We start from the raw sequence: 20,073 nt of genomic DNA, 5'->3' as shown, positions 1-20,073 counted from the left end.
GAGGGAGAGAGCGAGAGAGAGAGCGAGAGAGAGAGCGAGAGAGAGAGCGAGAGAGAGAGCGAGAGAGAGAGCGAGAGAGAGAGCGAGAGAGAGAGCAAAAGAGAGCGAGAGAATGAGAGAGCAAAAGAGAGAGAGAGCGTGAGAGCGAAAGAGAGAGCGCGAGAGCGAAAGAGAGAGCGCGAGAGCGAAAGAGAGAGCGCGAGAGCGAAAGAGAGAGCGCGAGAGCGAAAGAGAGAGCGCGAGAGCGAAAGAGAGAGCGCGAGAGCGAAAGAGAGAGCGCGAGAGCGAAAGAGAGCACGAGAGCGAAAGAGAGCACGAGAGCGAAAGAGAGCACGAGAGCGAAAGAGAGCACGAGAGCGAAAGAAAGCATGAGAGAGCGAAAGAGAGAGCACGAGAGAGCGAGAGAGAGCGAGAGAGAGCGAGAGAGAGCGAGAGAGAGCGAGAGAGAGCGAGAGAGAGCGAGAGAGAGCGAGAGAGAGCGAGAGAGAGCGAGAGAGAGCAAAAGAGAGAGAAAGAGAGCGAGAGCGCGCGAGAGCGAAAGAGAGCGCGCGAGAGCGAAAGAGAGCGCGCGAGAGCGAAAGAGAGCGCGCGAGAGCGAAAGAGAGCGCGCGAGAGCGAAAGAGAGCGCGCGAGAGCGAAAGAGAGCGCGCGAGAGCGAAAGAGAGCGCGCGAGAGCGAAAGAGAGCGCGCGAGAGCGAAAGAGAGCGCGCGAGAGCGAAAGAGAGCGCGCGAGAGCGAAAGAGAGAGCGCGAGAGCGAAAGAGAGCGCGCGAGAGCGAAAGAGAGCGCGCGAGAGCGAAAGAGAGCCCGCGAGAGCGAAAGAGAGCCCGCGAGAGCGAAAGAGAGCCCGCGAGAGCGAAAGAGACCACGAGAGAGCGAAAGAGAGAGCAAAAGAGAGAGCGAAAGAGAGAGCGAAAGAGAGAGCGAAAGAGAGAGCGAAAGAGAGAGCGAGAGAGAGAGCGAAAGAGAGAGCGAAAGAGAGAGCGAGAGAGAGAGCGAGCGAGAGAGAGCGCGAGAGAGAGCGCGAGAGAGAGAGCGAGAGAGAGCGCGAGAGAGAGAGCGAGAGAGAGCGCGAGAGAGCGCGAGAGAGCGCGAGAGAGCGCGAGAGAGCGAAAGAGAGCGAAAGAGAGCGAAAGAGAGCGAGAGAGAGCGAGAGAGAGCGAAAGAGAGCGAGAGAGAGCGAAAGAGAGAGCGAAAGAGAGAGCGAAAGAGAGAGCGAAAGAGAGAGCGCGAGAGAGAGCGCGAGATAGCGAAAGAGAGCGCGCGGGAGCGAAAGGGAGCGCGCGAGAGCGAAAGAGAGCGCGCGAGAGCGAAAGAGAGCGCGCGAGAGCGAAAGAGAGCGCGCGAGAGCGAAAGAGAGCGCGCGAGAGCGAAAGAGAGCGCGCGAGAGCGAAAGAGAGCGCGCGAGAGCGAAAGAGAGCGCAAGAGAGCGAAAGAGAGCGAAAGAGAGCGAAAGAGAGCGAAAGAGAGCGAAAGAGAGCGAAAGAGAGCGAAAGAGAGCGAAAGAGAGCGAGAGCGAGAGCGAGAGAGAGCGAGAGAGAGAGCGAGAGCGAGAGAGAGAGCGAGAGCGAGAGCGAGCGAGAGAGAGCGAGAGAGCGAGCGAGAGAGCGAGCGAGAGAGCGAGCGAGAGAGCGAGCGAGAGAGCGAGCGAGAGAGCGAGCGAGAGAGCGAGCGAGAGCGCGAGAGAGCGCGAAAGAGCGCGAAAGAGCGCGAGAGAGCGCGAGAGAGAGCGCAAGAGAGAGCGAAAGAGAGAGCGAAAGAGAGAGCGAAAGAGAGAGCGAAAGAGAGAGCGAAAGAGAGAGCGAAAGAGAGAGCGCAAGAAAGAGAGCGAAAGAGAGAGCGAAAGAGAGCGAAAGAGAGCGAGAGAGAGCGAAAGAGAGCGAGAGAGAGCGAAAGAGAGCGAAAGAGAGCGAAAGAGAGCGAGAGAGAGCGAGAGAGAGCGAGAGAGAGAGCGAGAGAGAGAGCGAGAGAGAGAGAGAGCGAGAGCGAGCGAGAGAGCGAGAGCGAGCGAGAGAGCGCGAGAGAGCGCGAGAGAGCGCGAGAGAGCGCGAGAGAGCGCGAGAGAGCGCGAGAGAGCGCGAGAGAGCGCGAGAGAGCGCGAGAGAGCGCGAGAGAGCGCGAGAGAGCGAGCGAAAGAGAGAGCGAAAGAGAGAGCGAAAGAGAGAGCGAAAGAGAGAGCGAAAGAGAGCGCGAGAGAGCGAAAGAGAGAGCGCGAGAGAGCGAAAGAGAGAGCGCGAGAGAGCGAAAGAGAGAGCGCGAGAGAGCGAAAGAGAGAGCGCGAGGGGGCGAGAGCGCGAGGGGGCGAGAGCGCGAGGGGGCGAGAGCGCGAGGGGGCGAGAGCGCGAGGGGGCGAGAGCGCGAGGGGGCGAGAGCGCGCGGGGGCGAGAGCGCGCGGGGGCGAGGGAGAAAGCGGGCGGGCGCGCGGGGGCGGAGAGGGAGAAAGCGGGCGGGCGCGTGGGGGCGGAGAGGGAGAAAGCGGGCGGGCGCGCGGGGGCGGAGAGGGAGAAAGCGGGCAGGCGCGCGGGGGCGGAGAGGGAGAAAGCGGGCGGGCACGCGGGGGCGGAGAGGGAGAAAGCGGGCGGGCGCGCGGGGGCGGAGAGGGAGAAAGCGGGCGGGCGCGCGGGGGCGGAGAGGGAGAAAGCGGGCGGGCGCGCGGGGGCGGAGAGGGAGAAAGCGGGCGGGCGCGCAGGGGCGGAGAGGGAGAAAGCGCGCGGGCGCGGAGACGGAGAATGCGCGCGGGGACGCGGAGAGGGAGAATGCGCGCGGGGGCGGAGAGGGAGAAAGCGCGCGGGCGCGGAGAGGGAGAAAGCGCGCGGGCACGCTGGGCGGAGAGGGAGAAAACGCAAGCGCACGGGGGAGAGGGAGAAAGTGCGCGCGGGGGAGAGGGAGAGAGTGAGAGAGGGGGAAAGTGCACGCGCAATCCAGACAGAGGGAGAGAGAGGTAGAAAGTGCGACAGCAAGAGAAAGTGCATGAGAGCACGAGCGAGCTAGAGCGTGACAAGGGCAAAAGGGCTTTGAAACAAGAATGAGAATTTTAAAATCAAGTGTTTGCTTGACTGGGAGCCAGCAAATGCAGGTTGTGAAACATGAACCAAAAACAAAAGTCAAATACTGTGAATGCTGAAAATCCGGGAGGAAAGAACCAAATGCTGAAAATACTCAGTTGGTCCAGCAGCATCTGTGGAGAAAGAGTTAATATTTCAGTTCTGTGACCTTTCAGCAGACATGTTCAAAGAAATGCAACAGGTGTTAAGCAAGTGAAAGGGGGAGGGTGAAAGAACTAAAGAAGGAAAGGTGGTCTGCAATAGGGTGGAAGACCAAGAGATTAAATGACAAAAGGTTTGATGGTGCAAGATTAAGCATGGAAATAGAACAAATAAACAAACAAAAATGTGCCCAGGAAGAGGTAGAAGTCTAAAACAGGAAGTATAAATTAGAATATTTAATTAATTGTAAATTAAGAAAAAAAGGGAAAGAAAGGTGAGATTACAAGACAAAAGGAAATGAGAATAAGTTTCCTAAATTTATCAATAATTAAATCCTGAAGAAATGAGGCTTGTAAACTTAAATTGAGTGTCAGAGCGGTTGTTTAGTATTAACATTCATCACACTGTTTAAAAATGCACCAGTCCTAACTTTTTCTGCAAGTTTAGTGGTAAGTAGCAGCTAAGTATAGCAACTTCCATGTATTTCAATGCTGAGCTATGCAGCTTGTGGAGAAGCAGGAAAGAAAAAGAGAGCAAATTTCAGATTTCATCTTTAACTTTGCACATGCAGAATCCCGAAGTTGCCATCCAATTTACTCCACAACAATGATGAGCAGCAATAGCCTCACCATTGTTCTTGGTACAAAAATCCTGGCCATTAAATTAAAGGCCATGTCACCCTATTTAACATCCAATGGCAAGCTGAAGAGCACAGACCTCTCAATTTTCTGGTCAATTTTCTACCAACATCACAAAGAGAATGGTCCTATCGTTGGTTAAGATTACAAGAATAGATCAGCTACATGCATATCTATATAAATGTTAACTGTAAAAGTGCAGTTTAGCATAGAGCTGCAGGGAGCTAAGACTCACCGATGAAAGGAGTTTGAAATTCAGAAACTGAAATATTTTGAGCAAGAACAGAAAAATCCCAAATAGTAGCAGCCACACCAATAAGCATAAGCAGAATCTCAGACCAACAGTATAAGGACAGGAAACATATATCAGCAGTCTGATTAGCTATTATGTTACTTCAACCACTGTTACCTTTGGTTTTGTTGCCAGTGCTTTCAGTAATGCAAAAGGTAAGGAAGGGATTAATGTTTGTGCCTCTGACTTCTGGAATTCCACGTCCCAGAGGAGTTTCTGATGACCCAGTTAAAACAAAACTTGGCACCTTTATAGTGGCAGAGGGGATTAATGGCATAATTCAACTTCTTTCTACAATTACAAAAAAAAAGGTTTTAGAAAATGCCAGAAGGGATCCCAAGTTAGAACATTTCAAACAGTACACTAATTAAATTTCTACAGGGTCCGCAGCAGACAATAAATTGCTTTATGTTCTTTAGCAGCTTTTCATTTTTGGCTTACAGAAGTTTAATAAACTGCATTTTTGAAATTGCCCCATATCAGGAAAAATAAGTTCTTTCCTCTTATCTCTGGCCAAATATGTACCTTTCACACAACATGAGCAACCTTCAAAGCAAACATATTCCTTATAATGTTTGAGATTACAATGGCATCCTTCCATCTCATAAGACGCCGGTTTGCACAGTGGTTAATTCGTATTACGCATTGCCTGCTGGGGCTCAGGAGCCCCACTCTAGCACAGCAGTCTCTGCTGCACTTGCTGCAGAGGATGACAGTGGGAAGAGAAGGTGCACGCTTCACTGGCTTCTGCTTTCTCTGGGCCCTCTTGACCAGCTGAGCTTGCAGTTTTTGCTTGCCTTTTCCAATGCCCTTCCAAACAAACAGTCAGCCTCCAGAGCTTGTGGCTGTCAGCAACTGTCTCCAAGCTATCAATATCCATCCTGGTAACCCCAAGAGGTTGCGGCCAAGTGGCCAATTCACTGCACAGAAGGTCTTTAGGTATAAAGCTATCATCCAACCGACAAACACGACCGGTCCCTGGGCAAGGTCTCCCTATCTGTTAACAAAATTGGGGTCCCGTTCAGGAAGTTATGTTCCCGGGTGAGGAGAAATGAGATGGCTCCCCTTCTTTATTTGACCCTCTTGGTTGGTCACAACAAGGTTAATTTAAATTCCCCTGTGAACACCTTTCCCCAGTTCAAATGTATTTCTTTTCAGAAGGAGCCAATTTAACCAAACTTTGAGTCAAACAAAGGGTAAGTTTATTATTTACCCAGGAAAAATAATAAAATTCCAACACACAGATCAGAAACGAGAAGTTAAATGTCAAAATAAACGACATACAAATCAGACTTTGGCTTGTCCACGAGGTGTAGATGGCAAAACGTTGCGGCTATTAAGTTGGGTGATTCCAGTAGAGCAGACTTTGGCAGTTGGTTCTGCAGGTTGGCTGAAGAAGCTGTCCTATTTCATTTTTGATTGTGGCTTTGCTAAGCCTTGCTGTAGGAGAGGGAATTCACCTGCACCTGCAGGGGTGACTGATTGGTCTCCTTGTCACTTCCACAGCATGCTAACACACTAGCACACACTGCACTGCAGCTAGCTTTTTACCCCATTTTTCCCTTTGCATTCCTGTAAGGGAAAAAGAAGCATGTCTTGCGCCCAGAGTCTGTTTTCTTTGATCTCTGACCATTTTACACATTGAGATATATGAGTCAACAGGAGATGGATTTTAGATGGCTGCTGAGATGCGATAATCAGTCTTTAAACTCCTCCGGTTGCAGAGCCAAAAGTTCATTCCTATCTCCCTTTCAAGTGTAATAAAAACAGAAAATGCTGGAAAAACTCAGCAGGTCTGACAACATCTGTGGAGAGAGAAACAAGAGTTAATGTTTCGAGTGCGTATGACTCTTCTTCAGAGGTGAATTTTTCCAGCATTTCCTGTTTTTATTTCGGATTTCCAGCATCCACAGTGTTTTGCTTTTAACCCTTTCAAGTGTCTGTTTGATGAAGGGCTTTTCAGGTGCGACTTTCCACGTTCTTCAGGACAGGTCTGAGTGGTCACTTTACATTATCAGCCAACTTTAGCTCCGTGTCCTTGCTTGTATTTCTTTAAAAACACACAAGTCTTCCTTAAAAAGTTCAATTAGCCCGCAAGTAATTCGTGGCTGTAATCAGCTTTACCTGACACCTTTCATTAGAAATGAAGAAGAAAGATAGAAGTGCAAATGGTTTAAGCCAATAGAAAGGGTGGTTGGGGGAAGGGGTGGAGAGAAGAGGGCAGAAAAAACAAAAGGAGAACAATGTTTGTGATAGGGTAGAGGGGCAGGAGAGATTAATTAACAAAATATATCATGATGCAAAAGCCAAAGAGTGACAATGGGTATGGTAAAGAAACAAAAAAAGTTATGTCCAGGCGAATCTGTCGTATATTGCTTTTGAATGGTGTGTTGATTTCAACATTGAGACAGATTAGGGCTCACATGTGACACTAACAACAACCTCCAATGTACATTGTCAAAGCTAATAGATGGTAGTACAGTAACATCCTGGACCAAGACATTCGTCTTCCTGATGCTGATGGTCAAACCAAACTTTTTACAAGCATGGAGAGTTTCTGTTCATTTCCCTCTGAAGGTGTTCCTTGGTATGGAATGAGAGTGCAGCATAGTCAGTGGAGAGCAACTCTGATGGGGTGGCACACTTTTGTCTTAGATCTCAAATGAGCAAGACTGAACAGCTTTCCATCTGTTCTGGTATTTAAGTAGGCACGCTCTGTAGATGACCTGAAGGCATATGACAGCAGAAAAGAGAAGTTAGATGCGTTCAGCCAAGATCTGCAGTCTGATGAGGGCAACACAGACAAATATTTTGTTCAGCAGGGAGATGCCTCAATAACTGCTGTCATTTCCCTCGTTGTATCTTTGCATCACTGATGCCCTGAGGCATTTTAAACCCCACCCCCACCGAGACAGACATTTATACAAATGCAGCAGGAACACCAATTCCCCATGTTTGATGAGTTCAGATGGAATAATATCAGCACCTGGAGCTTTGCCAATGGCAAGTTAGTCAATAGCTTTGCTGAACTCCTCCACTGTAGGTTCAATATCCAGCTCTGCCATGCCAGGCAGGTTTTATGTGATGTCTAAAGCCTCCTTGGTGACTGTGTTCTCCACGTCACGTACGAGAGAGTACATCTCAAAGTAATGTGCCACCATCTCACCAACTGTTAGTTGCAGTTGTTGATGACTTCCCTGACTTTGATTTCAGTGCAGCCCTGATGGACTTGTTACCTTTTTGATCCTTCCATGCATGCCCCCAGCATTCCTCGTGTCAAAGGACATCTGGATATTCTGGAAAAGTTGTAACCAGTAGTCATTGGCGCACTGCCTCACAGTCTGTAGGACTTGACTTCGAACAGATCTTAGTGCAGGCAGAGTCTACTTGCTCAGATCTCTCTTGTAATTAATGAGAGCGGACCACATGGCTTCAATAACAGGTTCCATTACAGTGACGTTGGCCTCAAACCAGTCAGCAATTTTCCACTCTTGCTTCCCACCTGTTGAGTGTGCAGTACTGTAGATAGTATCAGGAAGTATGTTCCATTTTGCTTCTGCACTCCGTCTGGGAATGCTGGAAAGCACCTGTTCAATCGAGTTGAGAAACTATTGGTTTTTATCTAGGTAGGCAGTATGGCTGATGTTGATACAGGGATGGCATTTCTGCTTTGAATGAAAAGACTTCAAAGATGCATCGCAACCCTGGTGCACACCAAGGAGTGTGCTGCATCACAGTCAGCACCGTGGCATGTGTTGAGAATGTTGTTCAAAGAGTCACATCTGGTGAGACTCTTCTTCAGAGCTAAAGAGAAGTAGAAATGTGATGGAATTTATACAGTTTAAGGGGGGTGGAGCAAGTGAAGCTGAATAGAAGGCCAGCAATAGGTTGGGCCTAAGGAGAGATTGACAAAGATGTCATGGACACAAGACAGAGAGAGTGTTAATGATAGTGGTAAGGGCTAAAGAAGATGGTCATAGCGACATAAAGGCAAGAAAGCAGAATGTGTGAATAGCAGAACAAGGGTCAGCACTCTGAAAGAACAACATAGAACAAGTAACAGATGGCCCTATAGAAGGTGGGGGGAGGGGGCAGTGGGTGGGCAAAAAAGATAGATAAAAGGGATAAGGGGATAAAAAAGGGGGGTCAAACAATGAATAAAAATAAAATAAATTTAAAAATGAAAATACATTTAAAGAAAGGAGATTAAAAAGAGGATGAAGATAGAGGAGAGAGTTCATGGTGTGAAGTTGTTGAACTCAATGTTAAGTCCAGAAGGCTGTAAAGTGCCTAATCGGAAGACGAGGTGCTATTCCTCCAGTTTGCATTGGGCTTCACTGGAACATTGCAGCAGGTCAAGGCCCAAATGTCCATCCATGGCCTTGCAGATTCCACAATTATTATAGCAGTGCATGCAGATTTTAGAAAGGCAATTGTTCAGAATTTAATAACCTGCTGCACATCTTTCCTGAGGTGGGTACCTAATGCTTGTGGCACTGAATGTCTAGCAAACCAGAGGTCAGATCACACTGCGATAAGTTGTGAAATTGAATTATATTCTAGCAATTTGCCAGTATGTATCAGAAAAGTGACCCATGAAAACCTGATGTCATAAAACCCAGCTGGCTCACCAATATTCCACAAGGTAAGAACTGCCAACCCTTACCAAATCTGGCCTCCAGGTGACTCCAGTCCCGTCCCAGAATATGTGCTCGACTCCTAATATTCTCTAAAGCTCTCCTTCACCGCCCCCCTCTCCCCTCCCCCCTCCCCCCCCCCAAACACCACACCTCTAGGTAGCTAGGGATCAGCAATGAATATGGCTCCTGCAATGTTCATATTTCCATGGTGACAATAGCTTTGTTTTTACCAATTTGAAAAACATATCTTCCATCAGTAGTACCGCCATAGTTCAAAAAGAGGCAAAAAACCTGCACCAAATTGTCATTTATTTCTGTGACAAAGATCCAACTGAAGTTCCAGGAATGTTAACAATCAGAATAATCCATCCCTCTAGGGGATTTACTTAAAGTCAGATTTTTAAAATGCATTGATTTCTTTTCCCCCCAATTTCAATCTTCTTATTAAAATGTTGCAGGATAAGCAACTCATTTATACAAAATGTTTTAAGTTGCATTTTTTAATGAATATGGTATTAGGATAATAAATTGAATAGTTCAAATAAACAAACTCAAAGCTCTATTACTAATATCCTAACTCTCGCAAAGTCTGGTTCAGCTATCAGCCCTGTTCTCAATGGCCTACATTGGCTCTTGGTCCAGCAATGGCTCAAAATTAAAAATTTGCATCCTTGTATTCAAATCCCTTCTTCATCACATCCCTCCCTAACTCTTAACTGCCTCTAGCCCTGCAACCCTCCGCTTACGCAATCTGAATTTCACGATAGATAACGTACACAACACAGGGTTCCACTAATAGCAACGTGATAATGACCAGTAATTTGTTTTAGTGATGCTGTTTAATGAATAAATCGGATTGGGCCAGAACACAGGGAGAACTAAAAGGTCAATAAAAAGGAATGAAAACTGATGAACCACCTGGCATTGACCTAGGCACCTGAAACAACAATGGCAAACTCAGCCCTGTCGACCCTGCCATGTCCTCCTTACTAACATCTGGGGGCTTGCGCCAAAATTGGGAGAGCTGTATCACAGACTAGTCAGCAACAGCCTGACGTAACAGAATCATACTTTACAGATAATGTCCCAGACACCACCATCCCTGGGTATGTCCCGTCCCACCGGCAGGACAGACACAGCGGAGGTGGCAGTAGGGTGGTATACAGTCAGGAGGGAGTTGCCCTGGGGGTCCTCAACATCAATTCCAGACTCCATGAAGACTCAAGGCATCAGGTCAAACACGGGCAAGGGAACCTCCTGCTGAAGAATCCCCCTTCCCTCCCCTCAGCTGATGAATCAATGCTCCTCCATGTTGGACACCACTTGGAAGGAGCAGAGGGTGTCAAGGGCACAGAGTATACTCTGGGCGGGGGACTTCAACGTCTATCAGCAAGAGTGGCTCGGTAGCATCACAGACCAAGCTTGCCAAGTCGTAAATGACATAGCTGCTGCACTGGGTCTGCGGCAGGTGGTGAGGAAACCAACAAGAGGGGAAAACATACTTGGCCTCATCCTCACCAACCTGCCTGCCGCAGATGCATCTATCCATGACAGGATCGATAGGAGTGACCACCGCACAGTCCTTATGGAGACAAAGTCCTGCCTTCACATTGAGGATACCCTCCATGTTGCGTAGCACTACCACCGTGCTAAATGGGATAGATTTCAAACAACTCCAGCAAATCAAGGCTGGGTATGCATTAGGCACTGTGGGCCATCAGCAGCAGCAGAATTGTACTCAACCACAATCTATAACCTCTGGCCCAGCTTATCCCCCACTTTACCATTACCACCAAGCCAGCTGATCGACCCTGGTTCAATGAAGAGTGCAGGAGGGCATGCCAGGAGCAGCACCAGGCATACCTAAGAATGAGCTGTCAACCTGGTGAAGCTATAACACAGGACTACTTGCGTGCCAGTCAGCATAAGCAGCAAGTGATAGACAGAGCTAAGCGATTCCACAGCCAATGGAGCAGATCTAAACTCTGCAGTCCTGCCACATCCAGTCATGAATGGTGGAGGACAATTAAACAACTCACTTTATAAACCTATAGGCCCTCTTTAAAAGGGACACTATTGATCTCCAAGATGGCTGCAACAGGTCACCCTTACTTTACAACTGCAATGTTGTTGAACTTCACAAGAGGGTTACAAGCAAACATACCCAGATATGAAAAACTTCTGAAATTAAATGAGTCCTCAGACAATGGCTTTCCCTGAAAGTGAACACTGCAGGTGATAAAACGACTTCGGATTGCTAAATGGGATTGCCGCTTACCTTATTTGGAAGATGACTTGGCATTTTGTCCAGATCACATGGCAGTGGCCATCTTGGCTGTCTGCTAAAGATATAGCTGTGAAAATTCAACCTGTATTTTCAGATCCACCTTGAAACTATCTTAAAGAAGCTTCAGTGCAGCAGAAAACTGCTTGCAGCAGGAGGGACATCTGGAAAAGCAGCTACTGGTCTGCTGTGAAGTAACTAGGCAGTTGGAAAAAAAAAGTGCCACAGAAGGAAGGAAATTTCTCTGCTCCCTGTAAACCTGATTCCACCTGTTAGTAGAAGGGTCTGGTATATACAGGGTTAATGTTGGACTGAGCACAGTACTGCCCACACAGCGACCTAAGGCGGCATATGATCCAGAGTTAGAGCCAGAGATATGTCAAGATCTAGACATGGAGATAACTCCTTGCCTGTATCCCTCACTGTATATAGGTATATAGTTACAAGTAGCTGATAAAGACTTGCTGTAACAAAGATATGGAGACTTCCTTAACAGACACGTATCCAACTCCATTACAATGTGGTGGCAGCTGGGGATCAAAAAACCCTCAACCTCAAGAATATTTGAAAAACTAAGAAAAGGCAATTCTTCAATGGATTCTAAACTGAAGAAGCTCCCAACTGAAGCTACAGATGCTGAGAAAATTCACCAGAAAAAGCTCCAGACAGAAGAACCTGGAAACTAAAGGCAGAAGTTTTACTGCAGCAGAAGACTCCATAGAATCTCCCTTGGAGGTCCAGCTTCCAACACACAGAGTTCACGGCTGCTAGGGTGAGCCAAATCTCAACTTCCAGGCTGCAGCCAGTCCCGAGAAGCCCCTTTTACTAATTCAGCCAGAAGTGCGGTTTGATCAAAACCCATCGCCAATCCTAATTCCCAACTCCAAGCCTCAACTAGTGGCCTCCCAGCTGAAAAGAAAGAAAAATTAATAATTAACTTACTCAACTCTTGGGAACATGGCAACCATCCAATCTGTGTTGAGTTTGAATGCCTCACTACTCACGATAGTAAATTGCTGAACAAAAGAAGTCGGTAGACCGCCAACCGAAGCAGCTATTGTTTAAAAATTTTCACCCAGAAGCACACTGCCATCATTTTGCGGAGCACGCCAAAGCCGGGAAGTGCGGGAATTCCCCTAGTCTCCAAAGAGACCGACAATGCCAATACTGGACTCAGGAGAGCAGAACCAAGCTCAGTTTAAAAAAAACAGAAGACAGAGCAAAAAAATCGCTTCAAAATCGATCTCCAAAGCTTAGGAGAGCAAATTTCTGGCAAACAATGAGTTTTTTTTTTTGGCAGAATTCAACAGTTGATAAGTTTAAAAATAACAGCCTGCCTTCACAGTGGGAGCCCGTCGGACCCAACAAAGCAAGGAAAGTACGGAGAGAAAAAAAAAATGGCAGCTATGGAGCCATTTTGAAGAGCAAAAAAAAAATGGTTCCTGCACAGCCATTTAAAGCTGTAACCGCTGAAAAGCAGAGAGAAACAAGAAAGAAAAACGGTTACTGTACAGCCATTCCTAAAAAGCCAACAACATTTAAAGCTGTGAATGCAAAAAGAATACTGAATGGGCATGGATTAAAAATGCAACATTCCAGATCAGTTTAGATTCACTCCAGGGCCAAACCTAATGAAAAATTGGGTGTGCTGGAGAACATCAGATCTCATCAGAAGTCCAGACTAATTCATTTTTATCCTCGTTTGGTGAACTTGCTGATAACATAATCTAACGCAGTGCATTGCTGAGCCCTCAACCAACTTTGAAATATTAACAGCCGTTGACGAATGTTTTAATCTTCAAGTGGAGGAGTGTGCAGAGCTTAAAAAGGGACATAGAAACCCCCCAGCAAAACAACAAAAGACAACATGAACAAACCACAAGGGGGCACTAGAGAGGTACAGAACTTTCCCAAAGCCCCAGTAATATATCTTTATTTAAAACCCAAGATAGAAGTCCCAAATGATTCCTTTTTGAAGACGTTGACACATTTCCAGAACCACTCCAGTAGCTGGTAGTGAACAAGGAAAAAGCCCTGTGGCAGGCGGATAAAGAAAAATCAGAGAATGTTTGCCTCAAAGCCAAATTGGAAGAACTCAAGTTGAAGCACAGCCAGGCACAACAGCAGACAAGGTGGCACTCAGAGGTCAATGCCTTGAAAGACTCTGACAAACCAATACATGCCTTGGGAAAAACACGCAGAGTTGAAAAAGACATTGAATGTTACTTCAGAAAAAGCTGTGTTGGAGCTATCAGCAATGACAAAGCTATACACTGATATGCAGAGTGAGAAGATAAGAGCTGAACAAGAAAATAAACAAACAGTTGAAAGGGCAGATAATTGTCCTTCAGGATCAGATTCAAAAACAGCCCATTAGCCTTCAGCAGGAAGATGGAATAAAGAATACCTTGAGCAGCAGAATGGCTAACAGCAGAACAAACTCAACGAGACTCTGGCAAATTACAAGAAAATTCAGGATGACATACTTGAGCTTCGCAATGGAAAGGAAAAAAAAGTGAACGACCTTCACATGTTACAAAGATCCCTCAGGTCCAAGTTTGTCCCTTGGGAAAATTAGGAAGTGAAACAAAATGAATTTAACGCCATTCTGAAAGAACTGATGAACCAGTTTTCAGAGAAGACTCAGGAACGTTCTCTATTTTAGGAGGAAGCCAAGGAGGTACAAGAATGAGACTGCAGCTCTAAAGGAAACAGTTCCACATTTCAAAGGAACCTTGGGAAAACATTGCATTCCCAAAGTGGTATATGAAGCGATGAAGATCAAGAACATAGGATAGTAAGCAAAGGCAGAGGTTCTCAATAATTAACATGAAGTCTTTCAAAAAGAATTGGAAGAAGCGCAATTACAGAATGTGGGCTCAAAAGGTAGCAGAGGAACTATACTCCATCAAGGAAAACCGATCAGTGGAGAGAATACAAGATAGGGGCACCAAAAAGATCTTGTAGCTGATGTACATCATTCGTAATGAGCTCCCCTCTCTCCTGAGCAAGGATGCCTGCGTCATTCTGGGTCTCCTCCAGACAGTGGAGGATGTCCAGACTGCCACTGTTGTTAATCAGCTAGAACAGCACAGTCCTCAGCACTCAAATACTGAAGAGTATTCAGATTTGGATTTAACTTTTGATCTCCTCTCTGCAGAGCAGGTTTGTCCATTATCACGCCAGGTTCTGGAAAGCCCCCAATGGTCAGACCAACCTATTGCCCACCAAATCACCTTCAGTGGAAATGGTGCCCAAGAAGCCTTTATCTCTAATTACAATGATGGTACAGCTGGTTGGCATGGCAACCACTGTACACATACTGCAACTGCCACAACCGGAAGGGATGCTGGAACCTGGTAGCAGTCTCGCATGATTGACAACAAAAAGCAGAGATGAGCGTATCACTAAAACATTTTCTCGCCAGAGGAACACTCTTCCTCAGTCTCAGAGTGCTTTAAGATGGCCCACACAGAGAAAGAGGAATGAGCAGCGCCAAGGAGGCGAATACCATGTTTGTCCACCCCGCCAGAAACAATCGAGTGAAACAGCAAGCATGGGTCAACAATAAGCAATGGAAGAAAAGCATGAAATCATATCCAAATGCTAGTCTAGCCTCCAAGCCAACAAGAACCAGAACCAACAGAGCCTACTATTCTCCCAACAGAATGGCGAACGAGATGTACAAGGGTTATAAGGTCACTAGATCACCTGAATCTCTAACTTCAAGGGCTTGAAGGTGGAAGATGGAGTAGGGAGAACATTCTTAATGCCAACGTTGGAATAGCATTAAGGTTGTAACAATAAGGCAAATGCATAAGACTTATTACAATATAGGACTTGAAGTAAACTAACATAACTCTATATCCATGGAATAAAGACTTGGGGGAGGGGCAGGGGGAGGTATAGTAGAAGGGTCTGGTATCTACAGGGTTAATGTGGGAGTGAGTACAGTACCACTCAGTGATGTAAGAAGTTACATAATCAAGAGCTAGAGTCAGTGCAGTGTTGGCCAGAGATGTGTTAAAATCTGGACATGGAGATAACTCCTTGCCTGTACCCTTTACTGTCTATATGTATACAATTACAAGCAGCTAATAAAGACTTGCTGTTAACACACAGAAGACTTCTTCAACAGACACGTTCTATAACCAACACCATTATGCACCACCCAAGCTCACTCGCAGCCTCAAAACCTTCACTTGAGACAAAAACATCTCAACTTCAAAACATATTAGACCAAATATGGACTAAAAATGACAAGTGTGATTCAAGTTAGCTTCAGTTGTAACTAATTAAATGATTCAAGGGTAAAACAGATAAGTAGAAATACATTGTTCATGGGCGACTTTGGGGAAAACACCTTTAAAGTGTCCGTGACAGTGATGAGACTTGATGGTGGGTTTATGAATTTACATGGGTTTAAAATAGGTGCAGCCCAAACCATGTTAAACTTTTGGCATTGCCACTTTCGTTAGATTTATTTTTCCTGTCAGGGTTTTGGTGGTGAATTTTGAGGTGCAGGAGCTCTAAAAAAAATGTTGGCCATATCATTTCTAAATCTATTACGTTGTTTTCCTATGCATTAATCATTTTTGAATCCCCAAAAATCAGTAAAACCAAGCTTTTTAGGTGAAAAATATTAGTGCCAATTTTATTTTGAACCATGTGGTATTTTGAATCACTTGTCTTTAGCATACCTAGAATTTCATTATGCAACATTTTACAGGTCGAGTATTGGTTATCCGTAATCATTGGGGCCAATTGCATTTCGGATTTCAGCTACCACACATAGGACTAAGGCTATTGTAATGCAAGTAAACCAAGCCTAGGCTAGCTATAGTCTAAAGTGAATAAAATGGCTAGAAAAGCAAGATATATTACTGAATAATGAATGCAGGGTACCTGCAGCAAGTTCCCATCCGTGGCACGATCTGTGATTCTGCTTATAGGAGAGGGTTCGGAGTGTCGATGTCCTCTGCTGGGACGCATTCTTGGGTAGTTCTTAGAGCTTCATCTGCCTCATCAATATTGGCTTTTGTTTCACAAGTTTGTCTTTTATTTTACAGATTGACATTATTTCTTGCTCACTTATAAATGCATGTTGCTCAAGTGCATCTATCAACCCATTACACATCTTAATAATCATCGTCTATGGACACTTTCTCTACTGGATTCGCTATGGTATCCTTGACATCACTGTCTTTACCATTTACATTTCGTGGGCCGAAAATTGCCTTGGTCCATTGGCTGAATTAATGATGTTACTCGGGTGGGGGAAAGTGAACAGCGAAAAGATTAAACATTGTTCTTCACCAAGAGTTTGGCTGGAGGGGGTGGGGTGGGGGGGGATGCGAGTTGCTTAACAATTGTCCAGGAGCAACATGATTTTACAGTTTTCTTCAAGTCCAGGTACTCAACAATGTGCACATGCCTCTGGTACAAAGTGATTGTGGAACCAAATCAGAAAACATGCCCCTGGTTACCCAGGTTCTTTTATTGGCCTAATAGGGAACAGGTAATGTCCAAATACCCTCTAAGCTCCTGGGACATTTGTTCTCCCCAATTATAACCAATTTACATCTGTGTGAGAGCCACATTGGCATAACCAAGGACTATGAACCTATCCTTCGTATCCTTAACACCCATTGGTGCACTCTCCTCAGCCGTTGTTAGCGTTTTCCTACAGACTCATTCTGTCAGCATTGTAAATTTGTTCAGGTCAAAGGTTTTCATCTGAAATTAGAATAGCAAACTCATCAGTGGATATTACAGCAGTATCATGGTGTGCAAAGGCTTCATCACCACAAACTTTCAAAAACTTGATACCACCACACTTCGTGAATTTCTGCAATCAACTCTTCACAATTTCCACAAGAGGTTCGGTTCCATATTTCTGCTAGAGGGAGAGGCTGGTCTTGCCCCTGAGTCTGTCAATCAGCGACATCGCAGCCAGGTTGTGACATATGGTGCTGGGTCCCAATGGAGGGTGGGTCTGTGTAGCCTGACAAACATGAGTGCTGATACCCGGCTAATTAGAATTCTTAAGCACATTGGCGTTGTAGTTAAGTTCATTTGACTGAATCCTTGTTCACATTCTGTAGTGCTGCTTGAATTACTTATGTGCAATTTAGTAATTATCGTAAACGCATTGTCCAGTTTTCTCCGTATGGTCTTTGAATGCATTGATTAGAAATAGATTACAACTTAAACCACTTGCAGAGAGAAGATAATGCCGATTTGCCATAACCTTGTGGCATTTCAGCTGGCCAAAAGTCTTTGTCAAGAACGCGCAATTCTCAATTAGAGACGCATAACTGGTTTGGGCTGCAGAGGCTGAACGAGAGCCTTTCAATGACATGTTTGTGAACGTTCAATTTTCTAAATTATTAACGAGACTGGTTAAGAAACTGTTGATAATTAATGCTGATAATCTTACTGTTGCTCCCTAACAAGACTGTTGCAAACTTTTCCTGAGACTGCAATTTTGGCCTCAAAGAATTTTTGTGCCAGGTTACTCTTTCAGTCTATGCAAAAAGCATATGCTGCAAAGGATCAGTTTGTCTGCATATACAGTCATTGTAGTGTATTTCTGCAGACATTCAAGAGCATGCTGAGTTCATGTAATGTGTCATGAATCAGAGCGAAGTCCAAGAGAAACAGTTTTAAGGGAATTCTCTTGAACAGACCCTCATAGGTTTTCCTGTCAGATACAGACCTCATTTCATCTTTCATTGTCAGTTCAAGATGAACACAATGCTTCATACTTGCACCACACAGCTGACATTGTTCAAAATGAACTTGCTACCATTTAGTGCTTAAAATGCAGCCTATTTGCGAAACTTCTTGTTCTAATTCAGCAGCACGTTCTGCCAATTGCCTCCAAATGAGACCCGAGTATAATTTGGCCGTAAAAGGAATGGAAATGGTTCACTCCACTAACCTATGTCACCGAATCACCCACAGCAAGCTCTAATCAATGGCTCAGGCAATGCCAAGTAATAATATCTGGGTATTGCTTCACAAGTCTGTTAGCTACACCTGATTTGGTGCCCAGCATAACACTCATTCCATCACTGGCAAACACTACAAGATGCTGCTTCAGATAGGAGTCATCAAAGCCATGTTTCGTGAGACATTCAAGAAGATATTTAACTATTGTATCAGCTTTTTGACCTGGAAGTTCAACCAGATCTAAAAACTTGAAGTGTGGATCATCCTTATTATCTTCACATTTCTGTTAAACTACTGGAGCAGTTTTGCTACTTAGGCTTGTAGATTCATCAATAAGAATCAAAATTTTACCCTTGATTACTTTGATATGCTGGCAAGCTTTCTACCTCAATCTGGGTAGTTACTTTATCAATAATTTCTGCAGCGTTGTAGTGGGAATGCAACCCAATTTCCATGTCAACACCGTTTGCACTTTGAAATTCTAGCAAGCCAAAGTGGTCAGAGTTAAGTTCTTTTGTTTTGACCCATGTAGTATGTTGAATGGAAAACTGCGCAAGTCATCTTTAGATGAGATGTGTTCAGGTTGTCACAAATTTTTCCAAGAGTGTCTTCATTTGCTTCGTCAGTGACATGTTGAACAATGTGAGCTTTCGACAGTTTGTGTTGTACAATATCTCCACCCCCCGCACCCCCCCCTCCACTGCCACCCCAGGAGATTTTAAACATCCGCTCCTGTTGAATCCATTGTATGTCACTTGGTACAAATACCAGTCAGTCAAAAGTCTCAATCCCTTGGACGTGAAAAGTGATAAACAACCAATATTTGCAAACATTTTACACCCAGGTTTTTCATCCTCAGACTAACCAAGGATGTGTCTCTTTTTTCTGCCACATTTCCTCTATCCACTCATCCACACAGGCATACAGACCTGCCATTCTATCAAGCTCAGTTTCAGATGTACACTGTATGGTCAATTTTGAATCTGACTCTGAGGCAGCTGCAGCACTGGAGCTCTCCCCTTCATCATCACTTACTGTGACAGTACTTGAATATTCTTTACTTTCTCTACGAAAGGATGACATTATGCCTTTTTGTTTTGTGGTTATTATGTTGCTATTAGGCAGTTTTGAAAGTTTGATTGTTTTTTTTTCCCCCAAATTACATGCAAAGCAGTTTCTTGGGCTCGGAGATTTTAGAAATTGTCCTGTTTCCTGTGGGCAGCTGTTAGCCATCCTGACTGAGGCATTTCTCCCTTCAGGCTGGCAGAGAGTACAGAGTAGGCCAGTGGATTTTAGACCATTTTATTTTATAAATGGTTAACCTGCCACTTCAAGGCTTTGAAAGCTGGGCATCAGGGAAAGAAAGACAAAATACGTAGACGCTAAAAAGGTAACAACTGGCGCACAATGGAAATGGAAAGTAGTTTTGGCATGTTGTTCACCTCTAGGGTTTCAATCTCACCTTGTGAGATTCCTCTGGATCTCCACATACACTCAAGCTTCACCTTCCAAGCATACTGTCAGATCTTTGGCCTTGTCAAGCAGAACACCACTGCTCCAAAGGCCTGCAGTAAGGAGTCACCAACTTTATGGTGTCTCCTCGGATCTTCACAGCTTCTTTCAAGCCCACTTTGCTTCAAGTCTACTCCCCACAGCGCTTTCTTTGACTTTACTACTGGGACCTTTCTTCTGTCCCTCTTGCTGTGTCCTGCTCCATGGAACAACACCTCTGTAATGGCGCTCCTGCTCAGGTCACCTGACCTGTGGTTTTGCACTGTTTGAGCACTTTTAAACCCTTTTCTTCTGCGCATGGGGACAGGACTGTTCCCTGGCCTGGGGAACAATAAAACGTAAACTACACATGTGCCAGCTAGTTTCTGGCCAGCACGTGTTAAAGACCCGAAAGCAGCCAGAACCTGCTGGGAAATGTAGTTCCCAGTCTCTGGGCCTAGCCTCCAATGACCTGATCCGATCAGCGAATCCCAATGATCTCAGAATTCTTTAATATGGTAAGTTCCCGGCACGCTGGTACATTCCTCGGCCTCAGGGCTCGCAAATAA

At 45.5% G+C, this 20,073-nt stretch overlaps 2 protein-coding genes across 4 annotated transcripts in view; one reads left to right on the top strand and one right to left on the bottom strand.

Annotated features, from left to right (window-relative positions):
- LOC144672365 (uncharacterized) overlaps positions 1 to 14,435 on the top strand; it is a gene marked incomplete at its 5' end in the record, with an annotated part of 19,685 nt that extends 5,250 nt beyond the window's left edge. Inside the window, 4 exons of the mRNA XM_078534214.1 lie at positions 8 to 94; positions 156 to 177; positions 1,457 to 1,678; positions 14,220 to 14,435. Coding sequence (XP_078390340.1) covers positions 8 to 94; positions 156 to 177; positions 1,457 to 1,678; positions 14,220 to 14,435 — 547 coding nt within the window. The remainder of the gene's footprint in view (positions 1 to 7; positions 95 to 155; positions 178 to 1,456; positions 1,679 to 14,219) is intronic.
- The window catches only part of LOC144679098 (solute carrier family 12 member 7-like), a 261,233-nt gene that overhangs the window by 202,327 nt on the left and 38,833 nt on the right, over positions 1 to 20,073 (bottom strand). The window lies entirely within an intron of this gene.

Source organism: Cetorhinus maximus, chromosome 3 (genome assembly GCF_964194155.1).
Source record: "Cetorhinus maximus chromosome 3, sCetMax3.hap1.1, whole genome shotgun sequence".
NCBI classification, from domain to species: Eukaryota; Metazoa; Chordata; class Chondrichthyes; order Lamniformes; family Cetorhinidae; genus Cetorhinus; species Cetorhinus maximus.
This window is presented reverse-complemented; position numbering and strand designations above follow the sequence as displayed.